Genomic DNA, 13,740 nt, shown 5'->3' with positions numbered 1-13,740 from the left:
CACCACCACCACGCCCTGTTCACACTGCCTGCCTGGTGCTTCCCATCCCTAGGAACCTTCACACTTACTACACGGTACTTATACCTATATATCTACAGCATGGTACCTCCATGCCAGCTCAAAGCATGGTACCTACCTCCACGCCCTCCCACAGCATGTTACCTACCAGCTTGCAACCTGGTACCTACCTGGCTGTAATACTTATGAAAAGCCAAATTGAGAAGAGACGGGTAGCGACAGTTCTGAAAGCCACATTAGAATTGCATTAACTACATGTTCAGAAAGTTTGCACACGCATCTTATCTGGGAAATGGGGCGAAAATCATCAGGGGAAAAGTCCCTTGCATTCCGGACTTCTGATTAGCAAAAAAACTGTCTTGAGCCAGTCCACGGGGACTGACGGCACCTCCCAAATGTGATTATAGTTATTTTGTATATACTGATAAGCCACACTGAGGGAGATGACCAAACATCTCATGATGAATACTACCCGAGCCCCCCGTGGTAGAACTGCAGAGGGTCTGGGAACACTGGAGTTCCAATATTGTTAGACTTATGAGTAAGGAAAGTAGGAGGAAGACGAGTAGTGGAGCTAACGGTGGAAAAGTGTGAACAGTTTATTCATGACCAACGACAAAACCATGGAAATGGAGGACAGGTGATATGTCTGGAACAAATTTACCGGCAGCCTTGTGAATTTTCTCCCAGATCTGAGAGGAGTGTAAACTATATTGGTGGAAACAAGGTTTCCAGCTCTGATACTTAGTTGTACAGAATGGCCCATCGTACTCCCCTTCTGAAACAAAATAGAAGAATCCGGGGTCTGTCGGCATTTGAGTCTTTTTTTCCAGGCCACATTCTTGCAGTGTACAGCCGAAGCACATTTAGAATTCCACAAGGAATGCACTTCTGGAATGTCAAGGAATAGAGTGGAGGACAGCATCTAAAAAGGCATCATGAAAAAGGAAGGGGCTCAAGGAGAGTCTAGAAAAAGTAGCATGAAGGGTGAATAGATTTCAGTAAGCCTTATCAAACTGCCACCGAGGGAAAGAGGGAAGGGCTGAAACAGGGGGTTAAGAGGATGGGATATGATCACTTATGGAGGTAATCGAGGACTTTCCACGACATGGAGGAGGTGCTCCTCCATGTCGTGGAAATGATCTCAGTGCTCCTCCATGGACATAAATGGAGGAGCACTGAGATCATTACAAGAAAGGGTGTGGGATTCAACACTAGTCTGGTCACCGAAATTCAAGAGAAACAATGGAGAAAAAGACTAAAGTTTCTAGAAGACGTACTTGTGTATTCGTCAAGAGCATCAATACATCACTGCATAAAATGGAGAACAATATATTTATGCTAAGGGGGACAAACATAATTAAATGTATAAATAATAGCCAGAAATATTCTTCAGCATGCAATATCATAGAATGAAATTAATTATTGAGACATGATCAATATCACCAGAACATGGATTAATCAATAGTTATACGCAAATCATCTAACCAGATAATTAACATTTATATGGGCTAAAATAACAGTGACCAATGACTTAACTTAAAACAAGACTCCTCTCGACAACAGCCACCACACTTCTGCACACGCTTTGGTCCGCCGGCCAAGCGTCTACCAAAAAATCAACTAAACATCCACATAAACATTGTGGAAATTCTAATAACAAAATGTAGTACTAATATTCAAAACATTATCAATCTAAAGAGTAGTAAACACTGGTACAACATTCCATACAATAATACGGCAACCAAATATGGGAATTAATCAAGGTAAAACTATAAACACTCGAGTGACAACAATGTTCCCACACTGGCCACATCCAAATATGGTCAACCGTCCATACGGAGAAACTACATGAGAACTCCAACATAAAAGCCTCATACAATATAATGCAACTCAGGCACACTACAGCATGCTATAATATATAACATACAAAATCTTATATCATACAATTGGATGCAATATTAATTATAGAACAAGACAATAAAGTAATATGAGAATCAAGAGTAATGGAAGAATCCTAGTAAGATTCGTAAGAAAGGCCAACATACACAAGGCTTATAAGAAGGGATCGAAAGGCGACGGAGAACATTAGTGGAAAGGGAGGTGATGAATCGGCAAAAACCTTGGTAAAAGAATAGGAAGATTGGAAATGCGTGACCCGTGAGGAATACCCGTGGACCGAGATCATAGGAGGGGAAGAGGGTAATCTGGTGTAGGGTTGAGGTTAAAGGCTTGGAAATGGTTGTGGAAGCGAGGAAGGGAAGAAGAATGGGGGAAGTAGTTCAAAGCAATGCACGAGCACATGTCATGTCAGAGAAGATCAAGACGGTAGATTTGGCACTTAGCCGCAGGGAATGATATAGAGTTGCAATATTTAAAATCGAAAATGGTTTTTTAAAATTAGAGGGCATGCACCCTTCAGAGAAGGAATGGAATCAATGGCATGCTGCGGTTGATGCAGCGAGCTTAAGGAGAAGTGCAGTGTTACTATGACAAGGATCATCACACAAGGAGCACACACACTTGCTACTGCACTTCGAGGAACCATGTCCAACACCTATTTCAGAGACGTTGAGAGAACATTTCTGAACACAGCATCTGACACCGGCAATAATTAGGAACTTAACTATTCGAAAAGTGGGGGGGGATGACAACAGACCATGAGGGGGTCGAGAGACTCAATCCTGGAGGATAGATTGACCTTTGGCATCGAGGACATTAAATATCCTCATGGCAGTCCGAGTTATATATAGTTGCACCACGACTGTCCATACTGGCATGTAACTAATTAGGATCTCCAAAAATGCCTAGTCTCGCCATGCAGGGCGAAGCAGCAAGGTGGGTGCCTCCCGAGAAAGGAACCACGACACGCGTGCCAATCTGGGTGGGTTAAAACGTAACATGGGAATTCAGTCTGTATTACACGCTTATAGATGTGTAATTCATCAGGGTGTGTATGTTCATGCGTGTACAACAAGTGCGGCGACTGCCGTGATCAATTGTACGCGTTATTGGGTTTCTGCCGAAATTGGGAATATTTTATTTTTCCCGGCAGTGAAAAATTTTGTACATAACTTTGAATTCAGTTTCCTAAATATTTTCAGTGTCGGGCAGTGCCCAAAACCGCCGTGGTGGCCAAGTGTTACCCTGCTATGCCGTTTTCCTTTGAATTCTGGCGACCCCGCCCAGCCTACGTTCATCCCAAACCCCAGAGTCACCGCCAAATCTTAGTTTGGGTTAAGTAATTATCAAAACGAAGGCACCAAACCGGTAAGGTTATGTAAACTAGGCCCAAGAGTTTGGCCTCCAAATTGAGAACAGCCTAGTATAGAGGGCTTTTTTTTTGGGGGGGGGGGGGGGGGACCAAGAAATGGCGAGAAAAAAAAAAAATTAATTATTTGCCGTTGCGATTCAATTAAGGTTCATTTTAACCCCTCCTATCATTAGGAAGTGAATCCAGGTAGATCACGGGAAAATCGTTTATTATATTTTTCACTGTACTAGATGTGGTTCATCAGCGTTTTGCCCCTTCATGACCCCCAAAAGGTCAAAGTGACTCCCTCCACCCACTTCCCCACAGAGGGTGTCTCAAAGTACCACTAATGTGGCCGTAGGTCGAAGCTTCCATTACTCGCTCCTTCCCTACTCCCCACTATACATGCTGCCTAGTGTTTGGCCTCCAAACAAAACTTTATAACCTCATGGATTAACAGAATTTATGAACCATACCAGTGCTGCACGAACACTAATTATACACCGATTTAATAGCTAGTTAACGAGAGCAAGTGAACTTTTTATATCAGCGTTCTTTCCTAGACAATTAAAATGCGAGGCTTTATTGTAAAAATGCCCTTAGCCTAATATATTGAGATAGAATTTAATAATTGCAGAACTTTATTAAGCAGAGATAAACTTCCTCTTTAAAAAAAAATTAGAGCTTTATTAGTAACAGCAAATACATCAAGCTTTACAAACGTGTGTAGAAATACCCAATTACGCTAGGCCTTTATCCGCACAGGGTTAAGGCTGCAGCTTTTGTGTGGAACTCTCCGTTTCCAGAGGTAATGAAGACACCAAGCAGATACACGAAAACACACCTAATGATGCCAAAAAAATTGATCAGAAACCATATTTGCGTGTGCACAGCTTTACCGTCTAAAGAAGAGATCCTAATATAAGTAGGCTAAACAAGTTATTTGTGAGCTAGGCTAGTCTTACACCGCGCTAGTGGTGGGGACCCGTCGACTTCAGAATCTACCAGCCAACGTACTACAGCGGCAATTATATGAAGTCGGCAGAAGTTTTGACAAAAGGCGAGAACAGGAAAGTTCTCTATTCTGGTGTGGCGGGGCTCTAATATTGTGCACATGGGTTTTTATTTTAGTAAGTGTAGACCGTGGTATGATGCGTCGTTGTAGAGGACCGAGTGGTATAGCCTGGGATGGTGTATTCCGTAGTATAGTGCATCACTGTAGAGGATCGAGTGGTATAGCTTGGGATGGTGTATTCTGTCGTATAGTGCATCACTGTAGAGGACCGAGCGGTATAGCCTGGGAGGGTGTATTCTGTAGTATAGTGCATCACTGTAGAGGATCGAGTGGTATAGCCTGGGATGGTGTATTCCGTAGTGTGGTGCGTCCCTGTAGAGGATTGAGTGGTATAGCTTGGGATGGTGTATTCTGTCGTATAGTGCATCGCTGTAGAGGACCGAGTGGTATAGCCTGGGATGGTGTATTCTGTCGTATAGTGCATCACTGTAGAGGATTGAGTGGTATAGCCTGGGATGGTGTATTCTGTAGTATAGTGCGTCGCTGTAGAGGACCGAGTGGTATAGCCTGGGATGGTGTATTCTGTCGTATAGTGCGTCGTTGTAGAGGATTGAGTGGTATAGCTTGGGATGGTGTATTCTGTCGTATAGTGCGTCGTTGTAGAGGACCGAGAGGTATAGCCTGGGATGGTGTATTCTGTCGTATAGTGCGTCGTTGTAGAGGATTGAGTGGTATAGCCTGGGATGGTGTATTCCGTAGTGTGGTGCGTCCCTGTAGAGGACCGAGAGGTATAGCTTGGGATGGTGTATTCCGTAGTATAATTAGTCGCTGTAGAGGACCGAGTGGTATAGCTTGGGATGGTGTATTCTGTCGTATAGTGCATCGCTGTAGAGGATCGAGTGGTATAGACTGGGATGGTGTATTCCGTAGTATTGCGAGTCTTTGTAGAGGACGGAGTGGTATAGACCGGGGTAGTGTATTCCCTCGTATAGTACATCGCTGTAGAGGATGGAGTGGTATAGACCGGGGTGGTGTACGTGGGCATAGCATAGGCAGAAGAGGTAGACATTGGGATGTAGGCGACATCACAGGGATGAAAGGTGCAGACTGCTCCTCCCCGCACACACACGCACCAGTTGCAAGCATCCTTGGTCCACCTGGAGCCGTCCGTGCAGGCGTCACTACCAAGTTCCAGCACATAATCTAGACAACAGGGAGAGCGCGTTAACCAGTGAACCTAAATAAGTTCTGTGCAAACTAGCCATTTTCAAATCTTTTTTTTTTAACCAATTACTTTGTCTACAGGGAATTTGCACATTTAAAAATTTATATGTTAACTATTTGCATTTTTAAATACATTAGGCACAAAACTTATCTCTGCAACAAGTTTGGCCGTTAGTAAGAATTTCCAATGACAAAATCCTTTCCTAGGTGGAAGGATTTACTGGTCTACTTTGATCGAGAATTCAGTATCAGATATGCCCATGCCTTGCAACACTTACGTCAATACAAACCAAGGCAGTCCCATAAACTAAATTAGTTCAAAGAAAAATTCACCAGGTCCCAGAAACTACTCTGAAGCAGTCTAGTTTCAAGCAGTTACATTATATCAGCCCGTCCTAATAAACAAAAGGTCAAAGTCCATGCCATGCATCCGTCATATACTAAAGAGGTTTATAAAGAGGTTTATAGAGGGGTTTATAAAGAGGTTATAAAAATACAGCTAGTGGCTATGAATGAAAAACCTTTACACAAGACTACTGACGACTGCCACACTCTTCTGGAAGAGCAGCTTTGCCGACTCTTGTTTACACTACAACGCTGTAAATTCTTCAGCCACGTACATCAAAATAAGAAGGGCTAACATAATCTAAACCCTTAACCAATGCCTAAATATGCCAATACATTAATTTATTTGAAAAATCTTATTTTGAAAGAACAGCATTTTAAAGTTTACCAATTCCTCTTTGGGGGGTAGACCGCTGGATGGTATTTACTTTGAGGCCGGGCTGCTTTTATTACAACGAGATTACCAAGAGCTTAAAATTTTAGCTAGTAAATTCTTTATGGAATTACTCTAAACTATCACTTAAGAGACAAGCCATTTTAAGTTAGTGCTAAATTATTACTCACCAGTTTTGCAAAACATCTCTGTGCACAGCGCTCTGCCAGACTCCGTGCAGTTGCAGCGATTGCAGTCCCTAAGCCAGTACGACCCGGGGACACAGGTCATGTTAGCTGGCTCTGGGATTGGCGCCCACGAGTCTGCGAGCGCAAAGGAAAGCTTAAAAGTATCTTTCAGAGTTGTGAAAAGGCTTTTGTAGTAAAGTGCTTAGTGGCACCAAGCTTTTTTTTTTTAATTTTAGATATTAAAGTCAAAATTTACTACATTAGGGTTAGATATATTTAAATTTGCACGATTAACTATTATAATTAGAACTATCCACTAGAACATACTATTGTTTAATGTGAAACCATAAAGCCTATCGACATCCTTGCAACCAGCTGTAATTTTCACTTAATCTGGTGTGCTGGGCGACACTAATAATTAATCCAAAATTTGCTTTTCCATTAAAACTTAATCCCTTATGAATCCATTCCTCCCCTTGTGTGTAGTACATGGTAGAAAGCTGTATTTACATATTCGTACATTGAAACATGTATACAGTAATGTAATGTAGTCGATTTTAACCGATATACACGTGCTTCAGCATACAGTCTAGACCTATCGTCTTTTGTATTAGCCTCAAAGCCAGCATTATACTCTTAACAAGAACTTAATTCAGATTTAGGCAGAAATTTAGTCAAGATATTAATACTTCTATTTTAGGTTCTTTGGTCTTTCTAGATTAAAATAAAAACCAGTTTTATTGATACTATATCCGTCTCAGAACAGCTCGGCAAGATCTAATAGCAATTTGATTTAAATCTTTTAGAGAAATTCTATGCAAGAAACTAATTATAGGCAGGTTACAGAGGGAACGAAACTAATTTCATTTATATCCATCTTTCTAGCATTTGAAGAAGCATTATAAACCAACCTAGTGTCCTGGCGAGGATTACCTTCACCTGCTGGAGGAGGACTTGCACCTCCACTAGCCAGGCCGCCAACTTCCTCTCCGTGGCTCCGCGACCCCTCATCATGCACAGGTCCCAGGCACACGTTTCTGTAACCAATGAGTAACGTTGATAGAGGATGGTAGGTTATATTTTTTTTTCGTAATGCCACTAAAGTTCTGATAATCTTACTATCATTCAGATTTTAAAAGTAGCAGTTTTGCTCGTTGCTTTTATAATGTCTAAACTTTAGGCTATTTACAACTAAGGAAGGATTAATAAAATTTATAAAAAGTTCCTTGGGTACTTTTATTACCCTTTAACACTTTCCCAAACTATCACTCATTAAAGATTAGTTAGGTGTACTTTAATCCGATGCCACCAGAAACTACGAATTAGGGAAGAAACCGGGTTTAAATAAAGGTGGAAATTTAGTATAAAATTTACTTTAAACTTTGCCTTATAGGCCTGAAAGTTAATACCGTCTTTGAGAACTATCTAGTCAAATTTAGAGAATAATTCCATCCAAATAAACAGTTAAAGATATTGGTATACACGTTATATAACTAGGGCGACTTCCGCCAGATTTTAATTGTTCAAAAGTAAAGGTATAGTGTAGGAGAGATGCTTTAATTTTAGTGTATTACAGTAACCCTCGGGGACACGCAGGGTTAGTATAACTTGTCCAAATTAGTAGGGGAGCGCTAGGATCCGATAGTCTTTGGACCCTCTTGCATTACAGCAAAATTTTAATATTGGCCGACATTTCCATATGTGATTAATGTGGGATTTTGTTACAAGTTAACACACCATGAATTAAATTTTGTAGATTTACGTAGATACACCAAGACGTAACTACACCACCTACCACTAGTTCATAACTAGTGTTGCAAACTTTTCTGAAATAAAAATTTATTTAGAGCTTTACCTGTGTGCGAAACTAGCTGCTGGTCTCTGCCAATGATGGGGTGGAGCAACTGGCGGCACTTTAGTACGTCTTGAGGCACAAGAGTCTGGCATGGGTTTATCTGCAGAGGAGAGGTTTATCTAAAACAATTTCGCCTCTTGCTTAGCATTGCAATTAAAGAACTTCATTTGCAATTTCAATATTTAACCGAGCTGAAATTGCCAAATCATTAATGTAGGATAAATTTCAACTTTCGTTAAAACGTTTGCAGTGGCTCTAAAATTTAAGCGTTTTTAAAAAAGTAAATTTCGTGGCATAACTATTTAGCTATCTATACTTCTATTAAAAAATCCAAGCAACCCTTGTCTTAAAAGGTTACGTAGAAATTAAATTAAAAGCTTACTGCCGTTTCCGTCTCGCATCCGGGACATTTGTAACACCTCCGATCCGTCTGGTCTTCAGTCTGGAAGTTTAAATATTTTAAGATTTTTTTTAAATCTAGCGTATAAACCGACCCCCCCCCCCAAAAAAAAAAAAAAAAAGCATGATCTAGCAACCAAACTAACTTTCAGCACAAGTGATCCACTCCCCAGTCAGCTGGCTTGAGCCAACCTTTACAGAAGGTTATCACAACTTTCTGAACTATGATCAAGCAACCAACCCGCCACGACTCTGGGAAGGCAGAGGGCCAGAACTGTAGAGGATGGGCGAGGTCGTTTCTATCCGTGAAATCATCGTTCCTGTAGAAGTTGTAGTGGCCACAGAGCCCGTCCAGGTGATTAGTGTGGCTGGGGTACGCCCACACGTCCAGCCGGTGCAGACAGTGCTGCAGCTAAATTATCAATTTAATATTTAGGCAATAAACATTCATTGCAACTTTCTATAAAGCACTATGCAAATATATATTCATTCTGTCAGTTCTTTAAAACTACAACTTTAATAATTAATGCTGCAAGTAGATGTCAATATCATACTACGATCTTTGAGGACCCCAGGAGGTAGATGCAGCCTGCGTCCCGCCAGGCCAGCACTGGGTGCGGACCTGCCGAAGACTGCACCGGATGCGCACCACTGGCTGGGACTGTATACTGCTCTCCGTTCACGATAATCTGTCAATTATAACCATTATCCCACAAATTCTGAATTTAAGCCTATGTATCAGACTGTACGCAGTTTTAGCAAGAAACACTAAACTTACCACAAACACAGATCCACTGTCAAGTGTGATAATGGTGTTGGGGTTGTCCCTGAACGTTGTGCGGGAGAGGCAGGAAGCTTGATCATTGCATTGATTGAAGTCGCTAAACACGCCCACTTCTGGAGCGTAAGTGAAGTCACTCTGGGCAAGAGAGTAGTTGCAGATGCCGTGCCAGTCGTAGTTATAATCATCAAAGGTCTTTATGTGTGGGTCATTATACAGGTAGCAATGTCTACCTGTAATTTAAGCACAATTAGTAAAAAAATTTAATGTGCAAGATAATCTTTCGTAACCAATGATAGTTTTAAATTACTTTCACTTACAGCAGTCCTCTATGGTTGGTGTCGGGGTCCAGACGCCCGAGAGGCACCGTAGAGGGATGCACTGTGCCAGCAGTGTAGAGCCGTCCGGGTACATCAACCCATCAAACTCGCAGCCTGTTAAGTACAGGGGTCGCAATCTAGTAATATAATTTAAGATTTTAGCAAGTAGTTCAGATGAAGTATATATTAACAAGTAGCAAATCTTTTACACTAGCCAAGCAGTATGGGCACTACAGGAATGTTGCAGTTTTGAAGTTCAAAAGGACCAGAACACTTTGCATGCTCAATGTTGTGAAGTGTATATCCAAGTAGGAAGATCCTAAGAATTTTTTTTACATAAATTTTAAACATTGTTCAAGATAATTACTTAGGCTACCGGTAAAGTCGTGAAAGTAATGTTACTAACAGCTCTTATCACCCGGCTTTCCTACGTGCTGGCGCTGAATCAGACCATTCTGGCAGACTAGGGAGGTGCAGCAACTGGGTAAGGAGAGCAGCACCTGGCCGTGCATTACCCTGGCGTCCCCGTAGCAGCACTCTCCGCCCGAGGCTTCTGCTCCGACTCCAGAGAAAGTGAAAGATTTAAACCATGTATTGCATTAATGCATTAAAATATTGCAAAATTTTAAATCTACTTTTTACGCATTCCTATAAATTAAGCCAAATTTATACAACTTTCAAACTACATTACACTAATGGATACATTTAAGTCTGTCTCTTATAAAAAATTTTTTTTACCTGGAATAGAGAACAGGAGTGCGAGAAGAGTATAGGTAGAAAGGCGGTGGAGCCCCATAGCTTCTAGAGTCATCTTGGGAGAAGTAAATACAAAGTTTTAAAATAGGAATTTTAAGACATTTAGCGGGAAAGTACTAAAAGAATTTACTAGCCTTTTAGACAAAAGGTTACAAATATTACTTAATACTATTTACACAAAATTCAGTAGCAATTATATTTACCAAGTTTTAAAGCTTGGTTAATTATTATAAAATTAAAAATTATGAACAATTATTGAAGTCGTGTGTAGAAAGGAAACTCCAACTCCCTAGCCTAGCTTTTCAAAACTTTACTGTAAATAATCTTTGTTTAAGTCTTGACACTGGTATGTAGGCCGTTACTATAGATTAACTAGAAATTTTACCAAGATAATTTGCAAGGTGCACATATGCAGAGTCGTCCCTCTGAGAACTCTGCATAAAGAAGTGTTAACTTACCAGTCAGTGTTTAACCACTAGTATACCATGCCTAATTTGCGATTTTGGAAGTTATAAATTCTAAATTTACGCATGGAAAATCCATTAACTATAAATTATATCAACAGGAATAGTAACTTTCCAATTACATGGTTTAAGTGCAATCAACTCACTGTGGCAGTTTATTTTATGTCCCAAGGCTGTCTGGCTTTATCAAGTTATTTACATTCTGCCCAGTTAGGCGATTCAGGAACTTCTGAAGCACCAGCTACAGTACTGCTAGACAATCAATTTCCGTTCAAAGCTCCTACAAATGGAGCTTTCGTTAGTACGACTAAGCTCCTAGCGACATAGTATTTAAGAAGTTTAATTTGCGATGCTACTAGATGCGTAAATTTTTTACGCGGTTTTGCTAGCACCTTAATTGGGTTCCTAGTACAGTACTAGGAAAAGCTGGTACAACTAATTTAGGGACCTTATTTATATATAAAAAGGTACCTTCCACTATCCGTTTAAAGTGTTATAATACCAGGTGGGCCGCGTCACCCTTTCCAACAGGGAAAGGAATTACCTCAACCCCTCCAAGAAGATCCAAGTCCAGCACAGTGTAGCCATACTATTCGTACAAGTGTTACCGTGATGTAAATTTACAACGTAGTTAATATAAAATTTACTCAGGTTACACAAGAAAATTTAACAGATGTAGATTAAGAATTTTCAGTTATAATCTAGTGCAATTTTATTTTATCAGGCGGGAGCGTATGGGGGTAAGAATTATATACCCGAGTGCAGGGATAGTTTTATGGCAAACTTTGGCTTCAGCAGGGGCTCTCCAGACGACGTAGATCGAGATTGTATATTCAACCCATGTTGTGGTTCGGAGGCAAGGAGTTTTTTTTTTCAACTCAGGTTGGGGGATCGATTCTTCGTACTGTTCCAATGCTTTCAACTTGGTTGAAAATTGAAGTTTAGGCATTAACAGTAGAAACATTAGAAGCCTGGAAAATAACCCTTACTTCCTATTGCAGAATTGGCTCGAGTTGCTGGTATTCCAAATATGAGCCAGTCAAAGAGGGTCCTCTGCCAGTCAAAGACCAGGAGGGGGGGGGGGGGGGGTCTGCCCCCAACCCTCTGACAACTCAGTCAAATGGCCGCGCAAAGCTTCACGAGGTTAGACTCGCGTCAGCGCCAGGCCTCCAACTTTTATAGTGGGAGTGGCAACCGATCTTAAAGCTATGTTCTGCGCCGCGGCCGACCCAAACTACAGGTATTAGGTTTCCAGGTATTAAAATTTCCTAGTTTGGCAAATTTCGGCAGAGATTTTAATAAAAGCGAAGCAATGTTAAAGTAAAGTTCTCCGTTTGTTTTAGTTATTCGGTGAAGCGTCCGTCTTCCCAACCCTCTTCGCACTACTCAAACCGCATGGCGACCAATGTCTTGTTCAACAGGATGAATCTAGCAATGTTTCAGGGTTTTTGTTTTTGGCAATTTTGATTAGTTGGTGGAAGCTTAGAATAAAAGCCCATTGCCAATATTAAATATGGGGTAAAACCCGTGTGCACATACGAAACATTATATAAACATCGCCCTTCCTATTTGAGCTATAGTAGAAGGAAAGACATCTGCCACTCGTGCAAGCTGAAGCTTTTGAACCAATTAAAATTTGGGAAAGGGGGGGGGGGGAATATACAATTAACTTCGTCACCGTAAGCTCAATTATTGAGGAAAAATTGAGTGCCACAGCCATATTAAATAATCAAAGCCACAATCAAGCAACATGCCACCCACAAATGCTGTAGCGAAAAATAAACACTAACAATCAACTTATATAAGATTTGTGGAAGGAAGTAAACAAGAGTTAATCACTGAACAATATTCCAACCTAACTAGACGTCCAAGAACTTCGAGGGCCGAGCTGACGGACATTTAAGCTACCAATATTTTTAGAGACACCACAACCCCTCATTTTGGGAAGTCCCATACCTTTGATTACATCAAGGATAACAAAGTTTCATGTCAATCTTAAACTTCTGTATATGCCATAGAGTCCTGTGAAGCAGTTACACATTTGACTAAATACAGATCAATTACATTAAGAAAATACTACACTTTGCTAACGACGACTGTCAAGTAAAGATTAGTTCGTTCAGTACATTGATACACTAAACGGTATTCAATACTAACAGCCATAAAACTAATATATTATAACAAACGTGCAAGCTTAAAGAAACATCACAGAACGTACCATCTCCCTGCCTATTGTCACCGACGCTGGACACTGCCAGACTGGCGGGCCTCACTCTCCCGGTACCCGACGAAAACATAGTTCGAGACGCTCCGATGTAAGGTTCAGTCATAGATCTGCTGAAGAGCAACAACGAAGCTGGAAGCCACCAGTCCAGCCTCAGAAGACCGGCCAATTGCTCGTTAACCAATCAACAAATCGTCCCTTTATGAACGAAAAATAATTTGCATATTATTTGCAACTAATGTTTCTTAAACAATGCTCACTCATTTCCTCTTTCCGATTCGAACCTCTCTGAATAGTCTACGATCAAAACAAAGGGCTGGCGAGTTAACGACGTGATTATATGTAATATTAACTGTCCCAATCGGTTCACCAACTCTGAATATGTCGCTTATGTTGTTTTATTGAAATGTGCTTCTGGAGACAGGCTCTTTTTCTGATTCCGAGAGCTACCTTTCCCTTGTTGAGCCCTGGTGATGTGTGTGTGTGTGTGTACTCGCCTAGTTGTACTCACCTAGTTGTGCTTGC

The 13,740-nt window shown here is 41.0% G+C and overlaps 1 protein-coding gene across 1 annotated transcript; it reads right to left on the bottom strand.

The window, feature by feature from the left end:
- Positions 1-3,937: 3,937 nt before the first annotated feature.
- Positions 3,938-13,284, bottom strand: LOC123745238 (mucin-6). The gene is made up of 12 exons (XM_045725545.2): positions 13,210-13,284; positions 10,510-10,582; positions 10,178-10,333; positions 9,772-9,885; positions 9,449-9,684; positions 9,225-9,359; positions 8,912-9,082; positions 8,654-8,713; positions 8,272-8,371; positions 7,328-7,453; positions 6,420-6,551; positions 3,938-5,489 (listed from the first exon to the last, which is right to left on the bottom strand). Exons 1-12 carry the CDS (start codon positions 13,210-13,212, stop codon positions 4,399-4,401), a joined length of 2,397 nt encoding a protein of 798 aa, XP_045581501.2. The 5' UTR covers positions 13,213-13,284; the 3' UTR covers positions 3,938-4,398.
- Between the last annotated feature and the right edge of the window lie 456 nt (positions 13,285-13,740).

Source organism: Procambarus clarkii, chromosome 44, assembly GCF_040958095.1.
Source record: "Procambarus clarkii isolate CNS0578487 chromosome 44, FALCON_Pclarkii_2.0, whole genome shotgun sequence".
Classification (NCBI taxonomy): Eukaryota; Metazoa; Arthropoda; class Malacostraca; order Decapoda; family Cambaridae; genus Procambarus; species Procambarus clarkii.
This window is presented reverse-complemented; position numbering and strand designations above follow the sequence as displayed.

What these genes read in the sequence shown, in the direction of transcription:
- LOC123745238 (XM_045725545.2), bottom strand. An exon ending in ACAGTGGATCTGTGTTTGTG is followed by an intron (nt 9,360 to 9,448) that starts GTAAGTTTAGTG and finishes TATAATTGACAG; the next exon opens with ATTATCGTGAACGGAGAGCA. An exon ending in GCAGCTAGTTTCGCACACAG is followed by an intron (nt 7,454 to 8,271) that starts GTAAAGCTCTAA and finishes CATTGGTTACAG; the next exon opens with AAACGTGTGCCTGGGACCTG.